The sequence below is a fragment of the Salvia splendens genome, chromosome 6, assembly GCF_004379255.2.
Source record: "Salvia splendens isolate huo1 chromosome 6, SspV2, whole genome shotgun sequence".
Taxonomy (NCBI): domain Eukaryota; kingdom Viridiplantae; phylum Streptophyta; class Magnoliopsida; order Lamiales; family Lamiaceae; genus Salvia; species Salvia splendens.
The window spans coordinates 37,341,091-37,364,517 of NC_056037.1; the positions used below are offsets into that span (position 1 = coordinate 37,341,091).

The 23,427-nt window shown below is 38.6% G+C and overlaps 3 protein-coding genes across 4 annotated transcripts; 2 read left to right on the forward strand and 1 right to left on the reverse strand.

Annotated features, from left to right (window-relative positions):
• Positions 1-264: 264 nt before the first annotated feature.
• On the reverse strand, positions 265-4,389 carry LOC121807635 (calumenin-B-like). Of its 2 annotated transcripts, none has more exons than XM_042207908.1 (7): positions 3,645-4,389; positions 3,371-3,473; positions 3,172-3,237; positions 1,652-1,825; positions 1,458-1,554; positions 657-800; positions 265-511 (listed from the first exon to the last, which is right to left on the reverse strand). In XM_042207908.1, the coding sequence occupies exons 1-6, from the start codon at positions 4,243-4,245 to the stop codon at positions 672-674; spliced, it is 1,170 nt and encodes a 389-aa protein (XP_042063842.1). In that variant the 5' UTR covers positions 4,246-4,389; the 3' UTR covers positions 265-511; positions 657-671. The 2 variants fall into 2 exon arrangements, with proteins under 2 accessions (XP_042063842.1, XP_042063841.1); XM_042207907.1 differs by having other exon boundaries at positions 265-523.
• Positions 4,390-4,501: 112 nt separating this feature from the next.
• On the forward strand, positions 4,502-10,132 carry LOC121807633 (biotin carboxylase 1, chloroplastic-like). Its single transcript, XM_042207906.1, has 17 exons — positions 4,502-4,691; positions 4,768-4,835; positions 5,801-6,126; positions 6,222-6,363; positions 6,747-6,845; positions 6,966-7,022; positions 7,181-7,252; positions 7,558-7,647; positions 7,857-7,916; positions 8,181-8,366; positions 8,467-8,559; positions 8,628-8,709; positions 8,823-8,929; positions 9,046-9,121; positions 9,323-9,369; positions 9,460-9,522; positions 9,782-10,132. The coding sequence occupies exons 2-17, from the start codon at positions 4,785-4,787 to the stop codon at positions 9,839-9,841; spliced, it is 1,611 nt and encodes a 536-aa protein (XP_042063840.1). The 5' UTR covers positions 4,502-4,691; positions 4,768-4,784; the 3' UTR covers positions 9,842-10,132.
• Positions 10,133-19,655: 9,523 nt separating this feature from the next.
• Positions 19,656-22,537, forward strand: LOC121806181 (transcription factor SRM1-like). Its single transcript, XM_042206128.1, has 2 exons — positions 19,656-20,841; positions 21,940-22,537. Exons 1-2 carry the CDS (start codon positions 20,471-20,473, stop codon positions 22,322-22,324), a joined length of 756 nt encoding a protein of 251 aa, XP_042062062.1. The 5' UTR covers positions 19,656-20,470; the 3' UTR covers positions 22,325-22,537.
• The last annotated feature ends 890 nt before the right edge of the window (positions 22,538-23,427 follow it).

Consider the following 23,427-nt stretch of genomic DNA (forward strand, 5'->3'; position numbering starts at 1 on the left):
CCTACTCAAGATATCCACTTTCCATATTTGAAATTAAAATTCTCATTCTCTCTTATTAAAATATTCAATCACGTTTTCACACCACTTTATCACAATCAATCACTTCATCTAAAATCCAATGTTATTCAAGAATGCAGCCATCTGGGATGAAGGTATAACTTCAATATTAATGTGACATAATAAGACATAAATTGGAAAATACAGAACAAATAAGTTGAAATAATCTAACTCCTCTAGCATTTTGTGAAGCAAATTCATCACTAATTTAGAAAATAAAATCTCTCATTTGAAACAACCAACTATTCTCAGATGAATTTAAGATTTAGGGTATAAATAATATACTCAATTTCTAAAGTATGTAAGAACTATACAAGAATAAAAGAATAACCAAAACTGTAAAAAATGCATTACTTGAAGAACTACCTCAAGTGATAATCCTATATATCCCTCCCATATCAATGAGCAAATCAAGATTTTCGCCGCGATCCACGTCTTAACAGATCGCCTCGTCCTACATAGCATACTGGAATTTAAGCAAAAAACACGCGAGTGAAATGTTTTGTTGCTATACAACAAAATTGAGCAAGTTTTTCCAGATCGTAAGGAGGAAACAAGCATATGTTAACTTTTAAAGTGCGTTTAAAAGGTTTCCTCACCCATTACTCCGGTCTCTAACGGAACTCATCATGAACTACATAATCACCACTGTCTTCATCCTCACTAAAGACACCAGTGTAGAAAACATATGGACTCTCAATCATCTCTGCTAAGCTCAGACGTCCATCCTTGTCTCCGTCAGCCTGAAAAAATAGGAACCAGAAACTTCACCATTGTCTGATCAAGTGCAATTTTTATCAGCATGAAGTTACGATTTACTGTTAAAATTGATGGTAACAATTAATATATTAACATTATAACAGACAACTGATCAAACCGAGAAGCCAAGGCCAAGTAGCATTTTCTGTTAAAAAGTGGAGTGCACAAGATGAAAACCTTCAGAATTATATACTGCAGTCATTTATAGAGAGTTTTAATCCTCACATGCATCACTTCAATTAAATAAGAACAAGCCTAGTAAACTTATGCTCTCTCATGTGTGGGTGTTTCTATATGCAGAATTAGTACTTATTCCAACATACATTTTGCAGCATATAACAAGGTATTTCTTTGAGAGGAAAATAGTAGCTTTATCCTTTTTTCATTTCAAAATCCTTTTGTAATTAGAAGAGTGACGGAACCATCTGGACTGGTAATGTCAGCCTCGAATGCATCAGCATTCGTATGTATCTACTATACCATCCGTATAATGCACGAAGTTCATGAAAATTGATTTTTGCTCCTTGAAATCAACTCATCAAAATGTTTAGGATATTGAAGCATTTTATCTACAAGCAAGTAATACCTGAATTCGTAGAATTAAACTATAGAACTCATTTAAATCATAGTGCGTTAAGTACCTGGTGCAATATATGGTTTGTCTGCTGTATAGCATAGTAATGCTCCGGTGGGTGGAGCTTTTCAATAACGGGTAGTAATTCTACATCGGACAAATATCTACAGCAGGCAAAATAAGCTTAGCTACCATTGCAATCATAGAAGCATGTTGATGAACAAATAGGTCAAATAAAGTATAGATTCTAGGCTTGGTTACCCATCACCGTCCTTATCAAGCAGGACAAACAACATCTTGGCTGAGGCCTCATTTGAATCATCAGACTCATGCTCATCGGTATCGTGTGGCTCCACATAATTTCTAATCAGGTCATATATCCCGTGGAAAAACTCTTCAAAATTGACCTTACCATCCTTGTCTCTATCCCTTTCCCTGAAACAAACAAATCACAAATGATAGTACAGTATCATATGAGCAACATGGCATGATGTAATACAACGAGCTCTTCAGTCAGCTCATGGAGATAACTGCCGAAATGTATATCAGACACAACAAAAGAAAATCATGAAAATATGGCAATACGGTATCTACTTATTGTTCTCTGTTGACTGGATATCATAAATTATCTTGCATCACCAAAATTAAAGACGTTAATTAATCACTTTTAAACAGCAAGTTCGGCTCATGTTTATGAAATGCTCTATACCTGAATTAACACCCCAAATTAGCTTGATTCGATTAGTGTATGCAGAAAACTCGATCATGCCAGTAAATATGTATCACAATGTTCCACCATAACAAATGGATGATATAAACATGAGTATAGAAAATATAACACTTGTGACAACTTTTATTTGTATCTAAACATAAGAAAGTACGTATAAACCAATCACCATAACAATAAGAACAAATTACAGCTTCATACGAACATTCAAAGTTGGGGACATTACCAGCTATATATATCAAATATATGCATAACTCGTCACAACTACATAGCACAGCCCTCTGACTAGCAAATATCACGCATCAGAATAACATGTTAACGAGTACAAACCACAAAGCAGTAGAAATCTATATTGGAAAACTAGAAAATGTTAGAAGAATTTCATCTGGTATCAAGGATTACAAACTTTAAGCTAGCTAGCAAGATTGAAAAGCCAAAAAGCATGTGTGGATGGCATCAATAAGTAAAAATAAGAAAGGGGGAAAGGGATACAATCTTGAAGTTAAATATTGATATCCTATTGTCAGAGTTGGAAACAACAAGAAGAAAAACAATGATTTCCCTAAATTCGCAAATATTCTCGGAAAGAGCTGTTCAATTCAGCTATTAATATCTTGTTACGCACCTTTAACAACAGCCACAACACCACGCCATCTAAGTTCTAACAATGTATTTTGACACTAACTGAGCAAAGAGAGTGGATTTGATCAGACGAGGACATTTACAACATACATTCTGTGTCCCTAAAAAATAGTCAACTTTCACCATTTTAGTCTGTCCATCAAAATTAGTCAACTTCTATTTCTGAAAACTTTTTCACCGCACATTACATTACTAATGATATGAGTCCCACTAACCACTAACAATATCTCAACTATGTTTTCTGTTACACTCTTACACTTTACCAAATTCGCATTAAAACTTGTTTCATCCCCAAAGTCTATTTTAGGGGACGGAGGGAGTGCATAATACATCCACAAATAAAAAAAATCCAGAAAACAGGGGCGCAATGGAACCAAACATCAAGCAAAACAGATTATAGAAATCGAAGCACCTTATTTCTTCCTTGCACAACCAAAGAATCAGCTTGGGGTTGGAGGTATCAGCTGGATGAAGAAAGCTACAACAAAAAGGAAACATAAAAGCAGCAGCTAAGCCAACGTCGAACATAGAAATACAGTAATGGTAAAACGGCTTCGTTTCCTTCATTCACTAAGATAGTTAGCATTTCAAGTTGACCGTCACAAACTCACTCATTAAACTCTGTGATATTCAAACGACCATCACCATCGGCATCAGATGCATTGAAATGATCCTCCTTCCACCAGCCAAAATCATATCCAAATGAAGTGTTATCTGGAATGAGCCATTGTTACTCGCAATTAGGCATTTTCCTACCAATACCCTAAATCAGCAATTGATAAAGAAAATGAAGCTGTAACTCTGCAATTAGGCATTTTGCTACCAATACCCTAAACCAGCAACCAATAATTCAAAGCAATTAAACATAAATTAGGGAAAAATCACCGGCACTTCTAACCCAGCTAGGAGCCTCATACTCAGCAAAAGTGACGAATCCATCTCCATCTTTGTCGTGAGTCTTCATCTCCCTCTGGCTCCGATGCATCGCCTCCCTCCGGCTCTGCTGCAAGCTCCACTGAGTCAGCTCGGATTTGCTGGCGAGTCCGTCGGTGGGGTCGACGTCGATCCTGGGGAAAAGGAGCATCAGCCTATTGGTGACATTGAAGCGCTCCGAGTCGTTGAGGAAGTCCTCGGCGTCGGCGAAATCCTCCCACTCGGGTCGCGATTCGTGATCCGGCTCGGGAGATGAGTCCGGAGATTCGGAGGCGGAATCGGAATCGGAATCGTGGTGAGTTTGGTAGTAGAGGTGCTCCCATTGGCGGTCCTCGCGGGCGAGCTCGATGTCGGCGACGAGGGGGTCGAAGGCGGGAGGGGGGTCGTGGTGGTGGTGGGGATCGGAGGGAGGGGAGAAGGGGAAGTGAGAGCGGATTTTGAGGCGGCGGCGGTGGTGGGTCTCCTGGGGCTGGGATTTGTTGGGGGAGCGGGAGACGAGGAAGAGGAGGACGAGGGCGATCGTGGTGTAGATTAGGAGATTGTGTTTTCCCATTATCAGAAGCGAATGCCGATCTGTGAGGATTGGGGAAAGCCCATGCGAGCTCAACTCGCTTGATCCTTATTATTGGATTGAAGAGCAAGGAAACTTTTGTTAACAAAAGGTGGTGAAGAAGAAGAAAAGAGGAATCGAATTGGATTTCGTTTCAGATCGAAATTGTTAAATAAAATGATAAATAAGCAACTAATTTTAATCGCACAGTCACCCTAATCCTTACATGTCAGCACCGCCAAATAAGCACAAGAAATCCAGCTCTTTTCTGGGCGGAGGAATCGACTCAAATCTCCCAACTACTTAACCTCGATTTCATCGAATTCCACTTCTTCATTCTCTTCAAATCTCCACCTTCACTCCCTCTCTCTCTCTCCAACATCAATTTCTCCCATTTCCGCTTCAAACCTCGATCAAGATTCGATTTTTTTTTCACGCTCACTCCCGAGGTAAACGTGGCTTTCAAGCTTATTCCGCCGCATTTCTCAATTTCTTGATTTTTTTATCTGTTTGCGAAATTTACAGATTAGGTTGATCTGAAAATGGACTCTGCGGCCATGACATTTTGCAGCAATTCCGTCTGCTCGCGTCCCGTGAGTTCATCTGATTTGATTTTTTTGTTGGAATATTTCTATTCGTGTATAAAGTATTGGTTTTTTGTTTTAGTTTAGACGAGTGCTAGATTATGCAAAATGTTTGTTTTTGTCAATGCGATGCAATTAAGAAATAAATGCACAAGTAATCACGGATATAAACGAATAAGCACATGAATTCTTTATCGAGTTGTGTACTTATGTCTGGGGATTATGCAAAAGGTATGTTTCCGGATTACCCCCTTACTGAGTGTTTGTCTTAGGAAATGAACGCACAAGTAATAATGAACATAAATGAATAACACATGCATTGTTTACCGAGCTGTGTATTTACACCTGGGGCTGATGGCAAGACATGGGTTTCAAAATAATTTGGTTTTCGTTTTGTTCTAGACCATTTATTGAATGTTGAATAATGAAATATGTATGGTTTTGTCTATGCGATGCAATTCAATTACAATGGCCCGTTTCTGAATTACCTGCTTTGTTTCTCTTCAGTTGAATTAGTTGAACTTGTTATTGAGTGTTTGATCTGTCTAGAATTGTGGAGAATCGAGTGTTTGATCCGTCTAGAATAGTCGAATGAAGTCATGGACTATGATGTCCGTGGCTGCGTGATTCAAGTTTAACCATCCTTACTACTCTTTCAAAGTTCTGGCCTGTTTATAAACGTCTCGTATAATATGCTATATGTATGCTTTAGTCCATGTGATTCGATTCAATATAATTTAGAAGGTCCCCTTTCAGAATTTTCTGCTCTGTTTCTTTTCAGTTGAGTTGATTATCTTTTTATAGAGTGTTTGATCTGGCTAGAATAGTGGAGAATCGAGTGTTTGATAGTCGAATGAAGTCATGACCGTGATGTTTGTGGCTGTGTTTCAAGCTCAACCTTCCTCACTATATCAAGTAAATTCAGTTCATAGTTTTGGCGTGTTTCTAAACTTGTGAAATATTGTGCATCGTAGGGTTTATTCATGGAGGCTACACCCGGAATCAGGAGCTCCCAGTGTAGCTTCATGGCAGGGAATAGGGTTAATTTCCCTCGTCAGAGAGTCCAGGCTTCTCGAGGTGGTACTAAATCTGGAAAGCGTGGTGGAACGCTTGCTGCTACGTGCCGTGGTGATAAAATTCTGGTGGCTAACCGTGGAGAGATTGCTGTCCGTGTCATTCGGACAGCCCATGAAATGGGAATCCCTTGTGTGGCGGTTTACTCAACAATCGATAAAGATGCTCTTCATGTGAAACTTGCTGATGAGGCTGTTTGCATTGGAGAAGCACCGAGCAGTCAATCGTAAGGCTTCTTCGTTTTTTTATCATCAAATCATACCACTCTGTAACCATAATATTCCCGATTGGGTGAATAAATTAAATTTCTTTTTCTTTCAGTTACTTGGTGATTCCAAATGTCTTATCTGCTGCCATCAGCCGTGATTGTACTATGCTGCATCCCGGATACGGGTTCCTTTCGGAGAATGCTGTTTTTGTTGACATGTGCCGAGAGCATGGAATCAACTTTATTGGACCAAATGTAAGTTTTGTTTCAGAGTGTTTATATAAAGTCAACATCATACCGTCTATCCTTACCTTACCACTATGTAGCTACATTAACAATGCAATTTGGTCAGATATTTGGTTTACTGTTTACGATTGCTAACATTTCAGTCCCTTTTAGATTTTTGGAATTCTTAATTAATTTTCTTAGGATAATTAGTTTCTTCCAGTGGCTATTAGGTTTCTGTCCATATCGAAATAAACCTCTAAATGGGACAGACGTTGTATATCGAAGCCTTATATAGTTAAACCTTCTTCCAAATGAGATTTGGTTCTTCCAAATCACGGCATTCATTCAATAAATGGTCTCCTAAAATTCCTAGACGCGTTAAAATCATGGGTTTTGAACTTGAACTGCAGCCTGACAGCATTCGGGTAATGGGCGACAAATCAACTGCCCGAGAAACAATGAAGAATGCTGGAGTTCCAACTGTCCCCGGAAGTGATGGGCTGTTAAAGGTACTGCTTTTTGTAAAGATTGTTACTTCATATAAGTCTTATCGTAAGAAATCCTATATTGAATCTTCATTCACTTCTTCACATTGTTTTTTCTCCTTACTAGCTACTTCTGTATTACAGAGTACTGAAGATGCAATTAAACTTGCTGATGAGATCGGCTATCCTGTCATGATAAAGGTATGTTTGACATCTCGACGCACCAAAAGTACAAACGCAGTTACCCGATTTGACTCAAGTTGCATAGACCTTTACGAACAGTAATCTTACAAAGAATTGTGCATGATAACTCCGTCAAGAAAAAGATGTGCTAATCTAATGCTTTTATTATCCTGAAGGCAACGGCAGGTGGTGGAGGACGTGGAATGCGCCTTGCGAAAGAGCGTGATGAGTTTGTGAAGTTGATGCAGGTACTCCGTTTTTTTACTTTATCCGTTGGTTGAGTAATTTAATTTTTCCTTATATCGCTAGGTTAATATTGTTTCAATAAATTTAAATACGAAAATAGTCGATCTGGAAAAACATTGAGACAGTGAGAAGCACAAACTGCTTATCCAGTCCTCAAAGACCCATTTTCTATTCTTGGTAATGTGTGCTCTTCCACGAAAGATCTATTTTCGGATGCCCTCTACTATCATAGTTCTGCAAGCCAATCACTGAAATTTGAGGTGTTTGGGTAATTCATTGTGACTGAAATACTGCCTCGTTTCGACAGCAAGCTAAAAGTGAAGCTGCGGCTGCTTTTGGTAACGATGGTGTGTACCTCGAGAAATATATCCAAAATCCAAGGCATATCGAGTTTCAGGTATGCTTGTATATTATTACATTAACATTATTAATATATTAAATTTGAATTTAACTTGATGACATTTACTTAAATAATCAAAGCTATTTAAATATATGAACATTATTAATATTTCGTTTTTGGCATTGCATCTCTGTGTAAACATATTTGTATTACTGATTCACAAGCTAAACTATCAGTGACACCTTATGGCTTCTGTTGCTTCGCAGGTTTTGGCTGACAAATTCGGTAATGTCGTACACTTTGGGGAGCGTGATTGTAGCATCCAGGTAATATATCTTCTATTTTAGGTCATCTTTTTTGCAGCCCGGCTTTGTTGTGCGAAAGCACGCTGCTTTTCTGACCGGCTTGATGTTACACAGTTTTACCCGTTTAATGAAGCTAAGATGACACATAGATTTCTCTCTGTACATAACATAATGGCAAAGGGTATTTTGTTTGAGTTTTTCTCTAACATCGTATATAGATTATTCGAGGTCTAGACAAGTGTGGAATTATGACTTGTTAATTAGTTATCATTTTTCCAACTATAGAGGAGAAATCAGAAATTGCTAGAAGAAGCACCTTCTCCTGCATTGACACCGGAGCTTCGGAAAGCCATGGGTGACGCGGCAGTTGCAGCAGCTGCATCCATAGGCTACATAGGAGTCGGTACGGTCGAATTCCTTTTGGATGAAAGAGGCTCATTCTACTTCATGGAGATGAACACTAGGATCCAGGTAAAAGATAAAGAGTCTCGGATCATCTCCAAAATAACGACTTATCAGATTTCACCGTAACATTCTCGACTGATTTTTCTCCTTGATGTGATGATGTTAGGTCGAGCACCCCGTCACTGAAATGATATCCTCCGTTGACCTAATCGAAGAGCAGATCAGTGTTGCACGTGGCGAGAAGCTCCGATACACACAGGTAAGGATCTTCATGGCACCCGGAAATTAAAAATGTGATCATTAACTGATACAAGCCTCTTTCTATAGGATGACATTGTGCTCCGTGGACATTCAATAGAATGCCGTATTAATGCAGAAGACGCTTTCAAAAATTTCAGACCCGGACCAGGTATCGACTTTCTGGATCGACAGCCTTAGTCCAAAGTTTGCTTGTGATTTTGAAATTTATTTCATCCTAAAATCAAATCTACGAACTAATGAATTGTTCGACCACTTGAACAGGGAGAATAACTACTTATTTGCCCGCTGGAGGTCCGTTTGTGCGAATGGACAGCCATGTTTACCCAGATTATGTAGTTCCACCGAGCTATGATTCCCTTCTAGGAAAGGTCAGCTAATTATGCGTTAATTTTACTTATACTTTCTATGCATTTCTTGAAAATCTAGCCAAAGTGGATCTTATCTTTTCGATGTCCTAATAAGTGCGATGAATATTATACTCCAGCTTATTGTCTGGGGTCCGACGAGGGAAAGGGCAATCGAGCGCATGACAAGGGCTCTTAACGACACTATTATTACAGGTAAACAAGACACATCTATCTATCTATGCAATCATGTCTTTATATTTGAGAATTTTCATCGGTGCCTTAGCATATCTAATCCCGCATGAAAGGCGTTTTCAACAAATCTCCGACATCTTGCACTCGTTTTACTATTCATTAACATATGGACATCTTTCCATTCTTTAGTATAGTTTCTAAAAAATGATTCTCTGTGGCCAGGTGTTCCAACAACGATCGATTACCATAAGCTGATCCTAGAAGTAGAGGTATTCATCCGTTGCAATTTTCTCAGACTTGCTTAATTTTACCAGTCTCTACGAACTTCTGTATTCACATTCTGTCTCTACTTGCTCTAGGACTTTAAAACTGGGAAGGTGGACACTGCTTTCATCCCAAAACACGAAGAAGAGCTCGCTGCGGTAAGCTACCAAATCTCCTTCGTAGGACACAAAAGCCAAAAGGGTCCCATCGAAAAACACTTGAAATAAGAAAACTCGAATCTTTGTAGAAATCGCCTTATTATTTGTTCAGTCGATCTAGTTCTTGTCTCGCGGTCTATTACATGTAGCTCGTATCTCTCTTTGAGTGAGCGGTTGTAGAGAAGCGATTCTTCAATTTCTGCTGTGAAAATGTGTGAAGTATTTAGTGGCATGATTGGTTTGTCGTTTGTTATTGCAGCCGTTCCCGGATGAGCCTGCAACGGGCCAGAAAGAGTTGATCAACTCGGCTTCTTCGTAAGGTGCTAGGCTAGTAAGCTTTGGTGGTGTGGAGCCATGCTCGATTCTCAAATGTATGAATGGATTTATGTTTCGATTTATCTCTTCATTTCTTTGTCAAATGAGCTTCATACTAATTGGTTTGCATGCATCATTGCTTTTTGGTAGAAAACTAAATATTAGTAGCACTTTGTGAAATAATTTATTGTTTCTATGTTCTTTTGGAAATGATTTGTAGAGGCTCAAAAACGCCCTATGTTTCTCTATTGGACTATATATAGAATTAAAGGGTGTAGTCGGTTCGGCCAAGGTATAGCAATTGTCACAATTATTTATTTTCTTGATTTTATGTTTTGTTGTACGTCGTGGAAGCAAAATTTGAATGCTACTCTTGTATAATTTGATCCATAAATCTAATTAAATAGATAATGATGATTGATTTTCACGTTGGAGATTGTTTATTTTATAATAATTACTTACTACATTTTATATACTCCTATTACATAACACAACGTTTATAACAATTATGATCACATTTACCATCAAAATATATGAATACTTATTCAAAGAGTAGTGATATAAGGTAACTATCCTTTAAATGTATAACTAGAGAATAAATTTCAGCCACAAGATAAAAAAATTAAGGGCTGAGACTCAGCATAGGATTTCAAAATTAATCCAAATTTTACTTCACTATAAGAAAGAATTAGTTCACTGCAACAAAGTGGGGGTATAATATACATTTAACAATTGAGTTAAGGTTAAAATCAATTACCCTATTCTATTCATTTTTAAAATTCAACTCCGTCTGCGCTTTTTCTTTTCTTCTTTACTCTTTGGAAATTCACCCAACATCGTTTCCTTCACCTCCATTTGTCGTTTCCTCCGCCTCCAGCTACCGTTTCTTCCATCTCCAACCGCTGAAGTGAATATTATCTACAAATTTACTCGTTTTCATTGATTATTTCTAGCTATTTTTCTCAATCGTGTTTCTTAGCTGTTTGTATACGTTTATCGCCGCATGATTGCTGCGATTGCGTTTTCTTCTAATCCATATTGTAAAATTAAAATCTCTTATAAGTTTTTGATTTTTTGTCTTTGAGCAATAGTTGGATAATCGGAAAAAACAGTACTCTTATAAAGCATCTAGGATATACTTCACTATTTATTTAATATACTTCACTGAAATATTAAACATCATATTTACTTCACTATAAACAACATTTACTTCACTCTAAACATCATATATGATCTTGAAAGAGACATGCAGAACATACTTCACTATCTGCAAAATATACATCACTATATGCTCAATATACTTCACTTGAAAAAAAAGCAGTACACTCAAAGAGGCATGCAGAATATACTTCACTATATGCACAATATACATCACTATATACTCAATATACTTCACTGAAATGAAAAAACAGTACACTACAAGGCATGCAGAATATATTTCACTATATGCACAATATACATCACTATATACTCAATATACTTCACTAAAGTGGCAAAATAGTACAATATAAGGCATGCAGAACATACTTCACTATCTGCAAAATATACATCATTATATGCTCAATATACTTCACTGAAATGAAAAAACAGTACACTATAAAGCATCCAGAATATACTTCACTATTTGCTTAATATACTTCACTGAAATGAAAAAACAGTACACTATAAAGCATCCAGAATATACTTCACTATTTGCTTAATATATACTTCACTGAAATATCAAACATCATATTTACTTCACTGTAAACAACATTTACTTCACTCTAAATATCATATATGATCTTGAAAGAGGCATGCAGAATATACTTCACATTTATGCACAATATATATCACTCTATTCTCAGTATACTTCACTGAAAAAAATAGTACACTAAAAGAGGCATGCAAAATATACTTCATTATATGCACAATATACATCACTATATACTCAATATACTTCACTAAAATTGAAAACAGTACACTATAAGGCATGCAGAACATACTTCACTATGTACACAATATACATCACTATATTTTCAATATACTTCACTGAAATAAAAAAAACAGTACACTACAAGGCCTGCAGAATATACTTCACTATATGCACAATATACATCACTATATGCTCAATATACTTCACTAAAATGGAAAAAAACAGTACAATATAAGGCATGAGGAACATACTTCACTATATGCTCAATATACTTCACTGAAATGAAAAAAACAATACACTCTAAGGCTTCCATAATATACTTCGCTATTTGCTTAATATACTTCACTTCTCAATTATTCAGATCTTTAATTTAAGCAACCAACATTCAAAAGTTCAATGATGTACACAATATACATCACTATATGCTCAAATACTTCACTGAAATGAAAAAAACAGTACACTACAAGGCATGCAGAATATACTTCACTATATGCACAATATACATCACTATATGCTCAATATACTTCACTAAAATGAAAAAAAAACAGTACAATATAAGGCATGAGGAACATACTTCACTATATGCTCAATATACTTCACTGAAATGAAAAAAACAATACACTCTAAGGCTTCTAGAATATACTTCGCTATTTGCTCAATACACTTCACTCTAAACATCATATATGATCTTGCAACATCATATTCCATGAGTAATACGTGGAGATTGCATGAAGATGGTCTGATCTCGGTTTCAGACGGTAAATTGAGATTTTGTGTTTGAGTGATGACGAGTGATTCTCGATTTCTAGCGTGAAATCTAAACTAGTAAAATCCGATGTAAGATGACATGAAATCTAATGTTTAATTGACAGTTTCTAGTGAGAAATCTAGAAATAACAATGGAGATTGTGAGAGATGAGATTCTCGATCTTGAATATGGAAATTAATTTGATCGTGAAACTAACAAGCTCAAGCAGATTAATTCAGATCGTGAAACTAACAATTTGCAGGTGCTGTGTTTAGAGAGCTAGAGAAGATTGTTCATTGATTCGATAAAAAACGCGCTCGACTCTAGATGAAGATCGTATCAATCGTAGGCAGGAAATTTATTCGCGAGTCTTCAATTGCAGAAGTTATTAATGTCTGGAATGGTGGAGAGGGGGTGCGTGAATTTGGAAACAGATCTGTTTTCCATAAATAGCCTTTCGCACTTATTTGGTAATTAAATATGTAAGATAGTTTTACCTTTATTTTAATCTTTAAATTTATATAATGTGTGACTGAGATTTGTTCTCTAGTCATGGATTTAAAAATAGTTATACATTGATCACTTCTCCTTATTCAAATGTTATAAGTATATACTATCATGGGTAATTTTTTAACTCCCAAGTTTTAAATGTTGTCATTTTTTAATTTTTTCTCACTTCTCAATTATTCAGATCTTTAATTTAAGCAACCAACATTCAAAAGTTCAATGATGAAAGTTTCAAAAAAAAGTCAATAAAAGAAGTTATTGCTTGTTGTTTTTCCACCAATAAAAAGTTTACATCAATAAAGTTCATCTTTGAAGAGGGAATTTGTATTGAAATTTCAAACTTTTAAGATACTTATTACAAAATAAAGAAATTGAGAAATAGAAAAGGTAGAGAATTTCTGAATCAAGAATCAATGTATATGCTAAGACGATCGCAATCAAGTCATTTTTGCTTATGTCGAATTCATTTTTATGTATTTTCTAGCGATCTTCACCAATTTATTTTTTTTCGAGGATTGGATCTTTTGACATGTCGGCAATGATGAGTCCGGTTTGATCATGCACTGCAACGTACGGATTGGAAGCGTTGGAACCGCTCGAAAGATACGAGCTCCCACCTCTACACCGGTGCTAGTCACGGCCCAGAGCCCACCGCACCTCTCGTGGTCCCCGGTTACCGATGCTCTCGACTAGCCACTTCCCCCACCTCCCTTCTATGTATTTTCTCAATCAAAATTCCCTCCACACTAAGCAACAGTTTTTACTTCTCAATCAAAATTCCCATCTATTCAAACAAAATTACTTCTGAAGACTTTGAGTTTCAAGATATTCCAAAATAAGTTGAACGATCTTCCCAGTTCTATACATGGATTTTAAGAACGAAATGCATTCCCTTTATTCTTCATATTAAAAATAAATAAATTCTTTCACGTTGACCTTTTTTAATACTAGTATGGAGTATTTGTGAAAGTGTGTCCATGCAAACTACTGGAGCTCGGCTTCTGAGCTCGGAAATGAAGCTCGGTTTTGAGTCCGGTTGTGATCGAGTGGTGGAGCCTCGGCAGCTCCGAGAAGAGATCAAGAAATAAAGCTCGGCTTTGAGCTAGCCGAGAAAGGCAGTTCGGTTGATAGCCGAGAAAGGCAGTTCGGTTGATAACCGAGAAAGGCAGTTCGGTTGATAGCCGAGAATGGCAGTTCGGTTTTAGCCGAGCAGCGGTTATAACTAACTTTGGGAAATAGAGTTAGTTGGATTTTATTTCTTGATTGCATCTTGTATAAATAACTCGATAGAGCTCAGTAGTGAGAGACGCAGAACACAGATTACACACACAATTAGAAGAGAATTCTTGCACTAGCTAGCGTTTGCTTAGAGTGATAGATTGTGAGTGTGAAGTTCTTGTATTGAGAGTTCCATCAATAAGATTCCGGTCATCTTCTCCGTGGACGTAGGTGGATTATCACCGAACCACGTTATATCGTTTGCGTGCTTTATTTCCTCGTTCGTGCGTGTGTGAGATCGGCGGTATCACGACCCAACAAGTGGCGCCGTCTGTGGGAAGACTTCCACGATTTGCCGATTGATTGGTTTCTGGGTGAGTTCGTGTCTAGAGGTTCCGTTGTATAAGCTGATCTTGGCGATTGCCCACCGCTCGTTTTGAGAAATGTCTACAGCCAAGTTCGAGGTGGAAAAGTTCACCGGGAGAAACGATTTTGGGCTGTGGAGGCTGAAGATGAAGGCCATCTTGATGCAGCAAGGCCTATGGGATATCTTGAAGAATGAAGGTGACGCTAAAGAAGGCAAACCTGATGCTGATGAAAAGGAGAAGCAAAGGCTTCAAGATATGCAGTATAAGGCTTATAGCACCCTGATCTTGAACCTCACGGACAGGGTGCTAAGGGAAGTTTCCAAGGAGGAGACGGCTGCAGGAGTATGGGGGAAACTTGAGTCATTGTACATGACCAAGTCTCTGGCGAACCGGTTACATTTGAAGCAAAGGCTTCTTGCTTTCAAGTTTTCAGATGGGAAGAGCATTTCTGAACAGCTCGAGGAGTTTGGGAAATGCATAGATGATCTTGAGAATATCGATGAGGTCATTAAAGATGAGGATAAGGCATTGATGTTGCTCAATTCCCTGCCTAAAAGTTATGAGCACTTCAAGGATGCAGTGCTTCTTGGAAGAGAAACCAAGGTCACCTATGAAGAGATTCATTCTGCATTGAAGATGAAGGAATCGCAGAAGGCTAATAACAAACAAACTGATCCAGTAGCTGAGAGTCTGCATGTGAAAAATAATCAGAATAAAAGGGGTTCCAAGAAGAAGTTCCAGAAGAAGGAAGAAGGTGGAGTATGGAAGGAGAAGAGAAGCTGTCACTACTGTAAGAAACCGGGCCATTTAAAGAAGCATTGTTTTGCTTGGAAGAGGAAACAAGAGCAAGAAAAGGCTGGGAACATAGAGACTGCTGATCTGGCTCAGGATGTTGAAGATAATGAAGCTTTGAATATCCACTCAGGGGCCAAGATTGAAGAATGCTGGATCATGGATTCAGGGTGCTCCTTCCACATTTGCTCACACAAATCTTGGTTCCAAGAATTATCAGCTTGGGAAGGATCAGTGATGCTAGGAAATGATCAAGTGTGCAATGTCAAGGGCATTGGGAACATCAGATTGAGGATGAAGGATGGGAGTATGAAGACTCTCACAGAAGTCAGATTCATTCCTCAAATCAAGAGAAATTTAATATCTCTTGGAATGCTAGAGTCAAAAGGGTGCAGATTCAACTCTGGTGATGGGATCCTCACAGTAACAAAAGGCACCAGAATTGTGATGGAGGCCCAGAGAAAGAACAGCCTATACTATTTGCTGGGTGAAACCGTGGTTGATGCTGTGAATCTTGCCCAGACAGAAGACCTGCATCTATGGCATGCCAGGCTTGGACATGTGGGTGAGAAAGGCATAAGAGAGCTGGCTAAACAAGGAGTGATGAAGTTAAGTGCATCAGACAGCCTAAAGAAATGTGAATCTTGCATTCTAGGAAAGGCAAAGAAGCTGCCATTTTCTGGTGGGAAACACACTTCATCAGCCCCATTTGTGTATGCCCACAGTGACTTGTGGGGGCCATCCCAAACTGAATCCATAGGTGGAGGTAAGTATTTCATCTCCATCATAGATGATTACTCAAGAAAAGTGTGGATTTACATTCTAAGAGAGAAGTCCCAAGCTTTTGAAAAATTTAGAGAATGGCATGCTAGATATGAGAATGAAAAGGGCTCAGTGCTTAAATATCTAAGGACTGATAATGGCATGGAGTTTCTGTCTGCGGAGTTTGATAGTTTCTGTAAGGTGAAAGGGATAAGAAGGCATAGGACCGTGCCAAGAAATCCTCAACAGAACGGGCTGGCAGAAAGAATGAATAGGACATTGCTAGAAAGGGTGAGGTGCATGCTATTCTACTCTGGAATGCCAAAGAGATTCTGGGCAGAGGCTGTCTCTACTGCAGCTAATCTGATCAATAAGTGTCCATCATCTGCTATATCCAATGAGACCCCAGATCAAAGATGGTATGGAAGCCTAGGTGATTACTCAGCCTTGAAGGTGTTTGGGTGTGCTGCTTATGCACACATTAAGCAGAGTAAATTGGAGCCAAGGGCAAAGAAATGTGTGTTGTTGGGATACCAAGATGGGGTAAAAGGATACAGATTGTGGAATTTGGATAGAGAAGGCAGAAATATCATTGTGAGCAGAGATGTGACATTCAATGAAGAGGAGATGCCATTTAAAGATGATGGGAAGCCCTCTGGTGGTGGCAGTAGCTCTGAAATGCAAAACCTTGAGTTTGGTGGAGAATCTGCTGGAACAGACACTGATGAGGATGTTGTGATCACAGGAAATCAAGAAGAAGGTGGAGCAACTAGCTCTCAACATACTCAGAACACAGGTGAGCAGGAGTCACCAGTGCAGCAAGCTGCTGCAGCTCAAGGGGCCAGAAGAAATCCAAGAAGAAATGCAGGCCTACCTAGCAGATTCTCAGATTATGACATGAGCTTCTTTGCTCTATGTGTAGCAGAAGTACTCATGTTTTCAGAACCCTCAACCTATGAAGAAGCCATGAGTTGCAAGGAAAGTCAGAAATGGATCAAGGCCATGGAAGAAGAAATAGAGTCCTTGCTGAAAAATGGGACTTGGATTTTGGTGACTGATCCAGGGACTCAGAAGCTGATCAGTTGCAAATGGCTGTTTAAGAAGAAAGTAGAGGTGGGGGAAGTTGAAAGCATACGGTTTAAGGCAAGGCTGGTTGCTAGAGGATTCACACAAGTAGAGGGTATTGACTACACAGAGGTGTTCTCTCCAGTGGTGAAGCACACTTCCATTCGGATCTTATTGGCCATGACTGCTCATTTCAACTGGGAGCTGCATCAACTTGATGTGAAGACAGCATTTTTGCATGGAGATCTAGAGGAAACGATCTATATGATGCAGCCTAAAGGCTTTGAGAAACCTGGAGAGGAGAAGAAAGTTTGCTTGCTGAAAAAGAGCCTATATGGCCTCAAGCAAAGTAGTAGGCAGTGGAACAAGAAATTCCACGAGCAGATGGAGCTGATGGATTTTGAGAGATCAAACTTTGATAGCTGTGTATATATCAAGAGAAGGGGAGATCTGATAGTTGCCTACTTATTGCTGTATGTAGATGACATCCTGTTGGCTGGATCTAGCAAGAATGAGCTGCAGATTGTCAAGAAGGAACTGAAGCAGAAGTTTGAAATGAAAGACCTTGGGGAGGCAAAGCGGATCCTAGGGATGGATATCATCAGAGACAGAGGAAAAAGGGAGCTGAGGTTGGTTCAAGCTGATTACATCAGGAAGGTGATAGAAAAGTATCAAGTGAAGGATGCAAGGTTAGTCTCCACTCCATTGGCAGGCCATTTCAAACTTAGCAAAGAACAAGAGCCAAAGACAGATGAAGCTAGAAGGGAAATGAGTCTGATACCCTATGCGAATATAGTGGGAAGTGTGATGTACTTGATGATATGTACAAGGCCGGATGTGGCTCATGCCATAAGCGTTGCAAGCAGATATATGGCTGATCCAGGTAGGGATCACTGGGCAGCACTAAAGTGGATTCTGAAATACCTGAAAGGGTCTGTCATGGTTGGCTTGAAGTTTGGTGGTGGAGTTTGGTCTGAGGAGAGGGAAGTCCTAGAAGGATTCTGTGACTCGGATTATGCGGCTAACTTAGACAACAGAAAGTCTCAGAGTGGTTACATCTTCACACTATATGGCACAGCAATCAGCTGGAAATCAAATTTGCAGTCTGTGGTTGCACTGTCCACAACCGAAGCTGAGTATATTTCTCTGACTGAGGCTGCAAAGGAAGGAAAATGGTTGCAAGGAATCTTGGAAGATTTAGGAATGAAGCTGGGAGCAGTGAAGATTAACTGTGACAGCAACTCGGCTATATGTTTAGCAAAACATCAAATGTTCCATGAGAGGTCGAAGCATATAGATGTGAGGAGACACTTCATCAGAGATGAGATTCAAAGTGGAAAGATCAATGTGGTGAAAGTTCCTACCGAAGAAAATGCATCAGACATGTTGACAAAGTCTCTGCCAACTTCGAAATTCAAACATTGTTTGAAGTTGGTTGAGATTGTGGAGTGTTGAAGCTTGTAACAAGGATTGAGAAGGGAATCCAGATATTGATGGAGTTTTGCAAGGACAAGGTGGAGATTTGTGAAAGTGTGTCCATGCAAACTACTGGAGCTCGGCTTCTGAGCTCGGAAATGAAGCTCGGTTTTGAGTCCGGTTGTGATCGAGTGGTGGAGCCTCGGCAGCTCCGAGAAGAGATCAAGAAATAAAGCTCGGCTTTGAGCTAGCCGAGAAAGGCAGTTCGGTTGATAGCCGAGAAAGGCAGTTCGGTTGATAACCGAGAAAGGCAGTTCGGTTGATAGCCGAGAATGGCAGTTCGGTTTTAGCCGAGCAGCGGTTATAACTAACTTTGGGAAATAGAGTTAGTTGGATTTTATTTCTTGATTGCATCTTGTATAAATAACTCGATAGAGCTCAGTAGTGAGAGACGCAGAACACAGATTACACACACAATTAGAAGAGAATTCTTGCACTAGCTAGCGTTTGCTTAGAGTGATAGATTGTGAGTGTGAAGTTCTTGTATTGAGAGTTCCATCAATAAGATTCCGGTCATCTTCTCCGTGGACGTAGGTGGATTATCACCGAACCACGTTATATCGTTTGCGTGCTTTATTTCCTCGTTCGTGCGTGTGTGAGATCGGCGGTATCACGACCCAACAGTATTTTATACTGATAAACAAATTCTTTAAACAGAGAAATCCAGCTTGAGAAAAAGGAGCAAACAACCATAGTTTTGCCTGGTTGTTTAGATAAAAAACACTCCACTTTTAAATGCTAACTAAACTGTCAAAAAATGGTTAATAAAAGCAAATATCGGTTGAAAAGTTTGTGATTCTCTCGACCTTTTCGACAGATTTGTACACTTTTTCATGTCTTATTCTTGTGTTGTTAAAATGTGTGTTGTTAGGAACTTGGAATCATTGATTTTAGATTCCTTAATCATCTCTTTTTCTTTATTATTCAAAAATACTAATTGGGTTTTTCCAAGACTTGATTTTTGCTCCCTTGATTCTTCATCTCTGAATCTTGGGTTTCCTCAATCCTTCCTCACGTGAAGAAAGTTTTGTTCTTTATGTGTATTTCTATCTCATAAATGTAGTGTCCCAAAAAAAATGACGGCTTGACCTAGAGAGAGAGAGACTGTAAAAGTTTGGTATAGAAAAGTGGGCCTGAGCAGTGAAAAGAAGAGCTATCAGAATATGGGGTGTTTGGCCATTGGAAGTCTGTAGAGTTGAGTGATGGCAATTTGGGTGCTGTTTTTATCCATTTTAGACTTCTGGGGTTGTCTAGTTTGTGGTCTCTTTAACACTTCACACACACTGCCCTAATTACTACTCTCACCTATTAAAAAGTCTTCTGTTTCATAATTGCAATTCCTGTTTCTTTAGTAAATGCTTTCATTTCTATGATTTTTAGATATTTCTCATGCTCTCTCCTAACCAATATTGCCTTCTTGATGAAAATAGATAAGTTTAGTTTAGATCCCAGCTCCAAGATTTAGCTTGTTTCTGGATTACCTTGTTGGATTTTGAGTGTGGTGGGTTCTGTTCTTGAAACAAGTTTTGACAATGGATTCTTTTTGAAGAAAATGAATTGAATTCTGAAGTTCTAACTATTGCCTTTCTCTCACGGGTTATCATTTTACAGTTGTTGATTAAAATAGATTAGTTTAGTTTAAATCCCATCTTCAAGATTTATCTTGTTTCTTGATTCCCTTGTTGGATTTTGAGTTAGGTGGATTCTTTTCTTAAAACAAGATTTAAGAGAGGATTCTTTTTCAAGAACAAGAATTGAATTCTGAGTTCTAACTATCCTAGATAGATGCCTTCTGTTGAATCGAGTAGCTCCGTGTGGAGTAGGGAGCAGGATAAGCAGTTCGAGAAGGCGATAGCTGCTTACCCTGAGAATTCTGCGGATAGATGGGAGAAAATTGCGGCTGATGTTTCTGGGAAATCAGTGGAGGAGATTAAGCATCACTATGAAGTCTTGGTTGATGATGTTAGCCGCATAGAATCCGGTTTCGTTGAGGTTCCTAGCTACAATCCCTCCACGGATGGCTCATCCAGCCTTGCTGGTGGCGACGGGGCTGCTAAAAAAGGAGGCAGTTTCGGCCATTTGAACAGTGATGCCAAGTCGTCCCGCGCAGATCAGGAGCGCCGGAAGGGGATTGCTTGGACAGAGGACGAACATAGGTATACATATACATACTTCTTGTCTCTTAATTTTGACAGATTTAATGATGGTATCACATAATTTGCTTAAATGTGATTGTGTATATACAGCTTTGAGCATATTTCGTTGATTCAGATGCTACTACACCTCATACCAAGTTTTGTTTGTGCACACTGTTCATAAGAATCGATCTTTTCTCGTATTTCTGCATTTTTGCTAGCTTTGCTGGAATATATATTCTCAATTTTGTGTGGAATTTTAGGATAATATGTACTTTTTGTTCCTTAATTTTGACAGAAATTAATGCTGGTATCACATAATTTGTCTTGCTTATGCACACTATTCATCAGAATCGATCTTTTTCTCGTTATGCTAGCTTGAGGAATCTTGTAGGCGTGTGACGGTGTGTTGTTTCTATCGTTTCTCTAATCTGAGTAAGTGATGAGTTCTTGCTGCTGCTTTTGCTAGAACTATAACTGAACCTGCTTCTGTCACAACTTGCCTAATTCACCCGAACTGATCATTTCTGCAACTACTCTTACTCGTATCGAATTCTTTTTCGAACATAATTGGCTAGAGAGCAGATCATGTTGTAGCTAACTTAATACCACTGAATGTCACAAATCTGATAAGCTTTTGAATCTGCAGAACTAACTTGGTTTTCTAAAATGTACTTCACCTTTCGCGTTGCGTTGCTAAAATGCTAAGTCGAACCTTCTAAGCTGTTACTTACATGTTTGCTGTGATGCAAAGTTCTGTACTGTTGTTGAGATAGTTTGTTGTTTGCTATGCGTGATTCATGAAAGCCGGTATTCTGTGTTCGCGAGCGACTGCACCGGATTTCTTCACAGATTCGTGTAGAAAATCCCGACTCCAGATGATTTCCACATCAAAATATTTCTGCAATTTCTGCATCAACTCACCAAAACACTCCTTTTGATTTGATGATCATCTCAAATTAGTTAGGAAATATCTGCTGTTGATTTGTATTTTGTTATTGAGTAGCTCTCTTGTATGCATCCGTGCTCGTAAAGTACTCGTGTCTGTCCGTTGGTCTCCTCTGCTACGCGTACAGAAAACTCGATACTTGACTAATGGTTTCATCGTCTCCCAAACAGATTGTTTCTCCTTGGTTTGGACAAATACGGAAAAGGCGACTGGAGGAGCATTTCTCGTAACTTCGTGGTGACAAGGACGCCAACGCAGGTGGCCAGCCACGCGCAGAAGTACTTCATCCGTCTCAATTCCATGAACAAGGACCGGAGGCGTTCCAGCATCCACGACATCACCAGCGTTGCCAACGGGGACGTCTCCACCCCCCAAGGTCCGATCACCGGCCAGACCAACGGGAGCCCGCCTGCCAAGGGCGCACCAGCGGGAGTGGCCGTGTACGGCGCTCCAGCAGTCGGGACGCCGGTGAGCCTTCCTCCGCCACCACACATTGCCTACGTCCCGATGGTGCCTGGCCCCCCGATGTCGTACCGGGCCTCGGTTCACAGGTGATGGTCGTGATGAAATCTAATGGACTGTTTATTGATTTATTTCCACTTGAGAAATGATTTTTTTTGTGTATTTTTGCTTTATAAATGTTGTTTTAGACCATTTTCATATTTTTATTTATTATCTTATTGGTTTGGAATAGTTGATTGGGAGAGAGAATATTGTATACGTGAGATTAGGATTGGAAAATATTAATATGACTATATTGAGACTTTAGAAAGAGACTTATTTTTCAACGCTGGAAATTGTAAATTCATCTTCATCATCCCTTTCAAATACTCTCTTCCTCCGCAAAATAAAGTTTCATTTTGTCATTTCGGGATGCTCGTTATTACATGTCCCATTTGACTTTTACTAGTATTTGATAGCCTAAATTGTCGGAAAAAAACAATCAAGTTTATCAACTTTTTTTTTATCGATTCTGCAACTTTCAGAATGGTTGATTATATCATGACTTGCATATTTTTCTTAATACTTCCATAATCTTGGTCCTTGGATTTGAGGAAAATTATGTATAATGTGGCATATGGAAAAAACCTTGTGGGTAAAATGTTTGGCTACTAAATCGACGTCGTTTAGTACACTTAATCTCCACGACTTTAATTTTAACATATGTACTTTTTCACATCTATATGGAGACTTTAATTTGAGTTACCATAAATTAATCATACCTTTTGTTTTTTCGGCATATCACTCTATTTAAGAACAAGATCTTATGTTTCATTAACAATTTTCAATCGTATTTTATTAGTATAAAACTAATATAAAAATAACATCACTATTCACTAATTTTTTTTATTCACAATCCTTCACATTTCTTATAACTCCGTGTCAAATTATAACGAGAGTTTTTTCATAGGGAAGGGATTAATATTTTGTACTGTTAATTATTGAAATTGTTTTTCTTCTTTATCTAATGAATTTCGAAATATATTTAGTTAGTCAAGTGGTTCGATATTGGTCCCATTAAATTGCACGACAATGACATAATCAATGTCACGATTTTGATGGATTAAATATCATACTCATCCATCAAGGGCATACTTGTATATGTCAAATACTATCATGTGAATTATTTATTGACACACAAAATCAATTTCACACTA

What these genes read in the sequence shown, in the direction of transcription:
- LOC121807635 (XM_042207908.1), bottom strand. Translation starts at nt 4,245, where the DNA reads ATGGGAAAACACAATCTCCTAATCTACACCACGATCGCCCTCGTCCTC. An exon ending in TAGCTGGGTTAGAAGTGCCG is followed by an intron (nt 3,474 to 3,644) that starts GTGATTTTTCCC and finishes GGCTCATTCCAG; the next exon opens with ATAACACTTCATTTGGATAT. An exon ending in TTGTGCAAGGAAGAAATAAG is followed by an intron (nt 1,826 to 3,171) that starts GTGCTTCGATTT and finishes TGTTTGTTTCAG; the next exon opens with GGAAAGGGATAGAGACAAGG.
- LOC121807633 (XM_042207906.1), top strand. Translation starts at nt 4,785, where the DNA reads ATGGACTCTGCGGCCATGACATTTTGCAGCAATTCCGTCTGCTCGCGT. An exon ending in GAAGCACCGAGCAGTCAATC is followed by an intron (nt 6,127 to 6,221) that starts GTAAGGCTTCTT and finishes TTTTTCTTTCAG; the next exon opens with TTACTTGGTGATTCCAAATG. An exon ending in ACGAAGAAGAGCTCGCTGCG is followed by an intron (nt 9,523 to 9,781) that starts GTAAGCTACCAA and finishes TTGTTATTGCAG; the next exon opens with CCGTTCCCGGATGAGCCTGC.
- LOC121806181 (XM_042206128.1), top strand. Translation starts at nt 20,471, where the DNA reads ATGCCTTCTGTTGAATCGAGTAGCTCCGTGTGGAGTAGGGAGCAGGAT. An exon ending in TGGACAGAGGACGAACATAG is followed by an intron (nt 20,842 to 21,939) that starts GTATACATATAC and finishes TCTCCCAAACAG; the next exon opens with ATTGTTTCTCCTTGGTTTGG.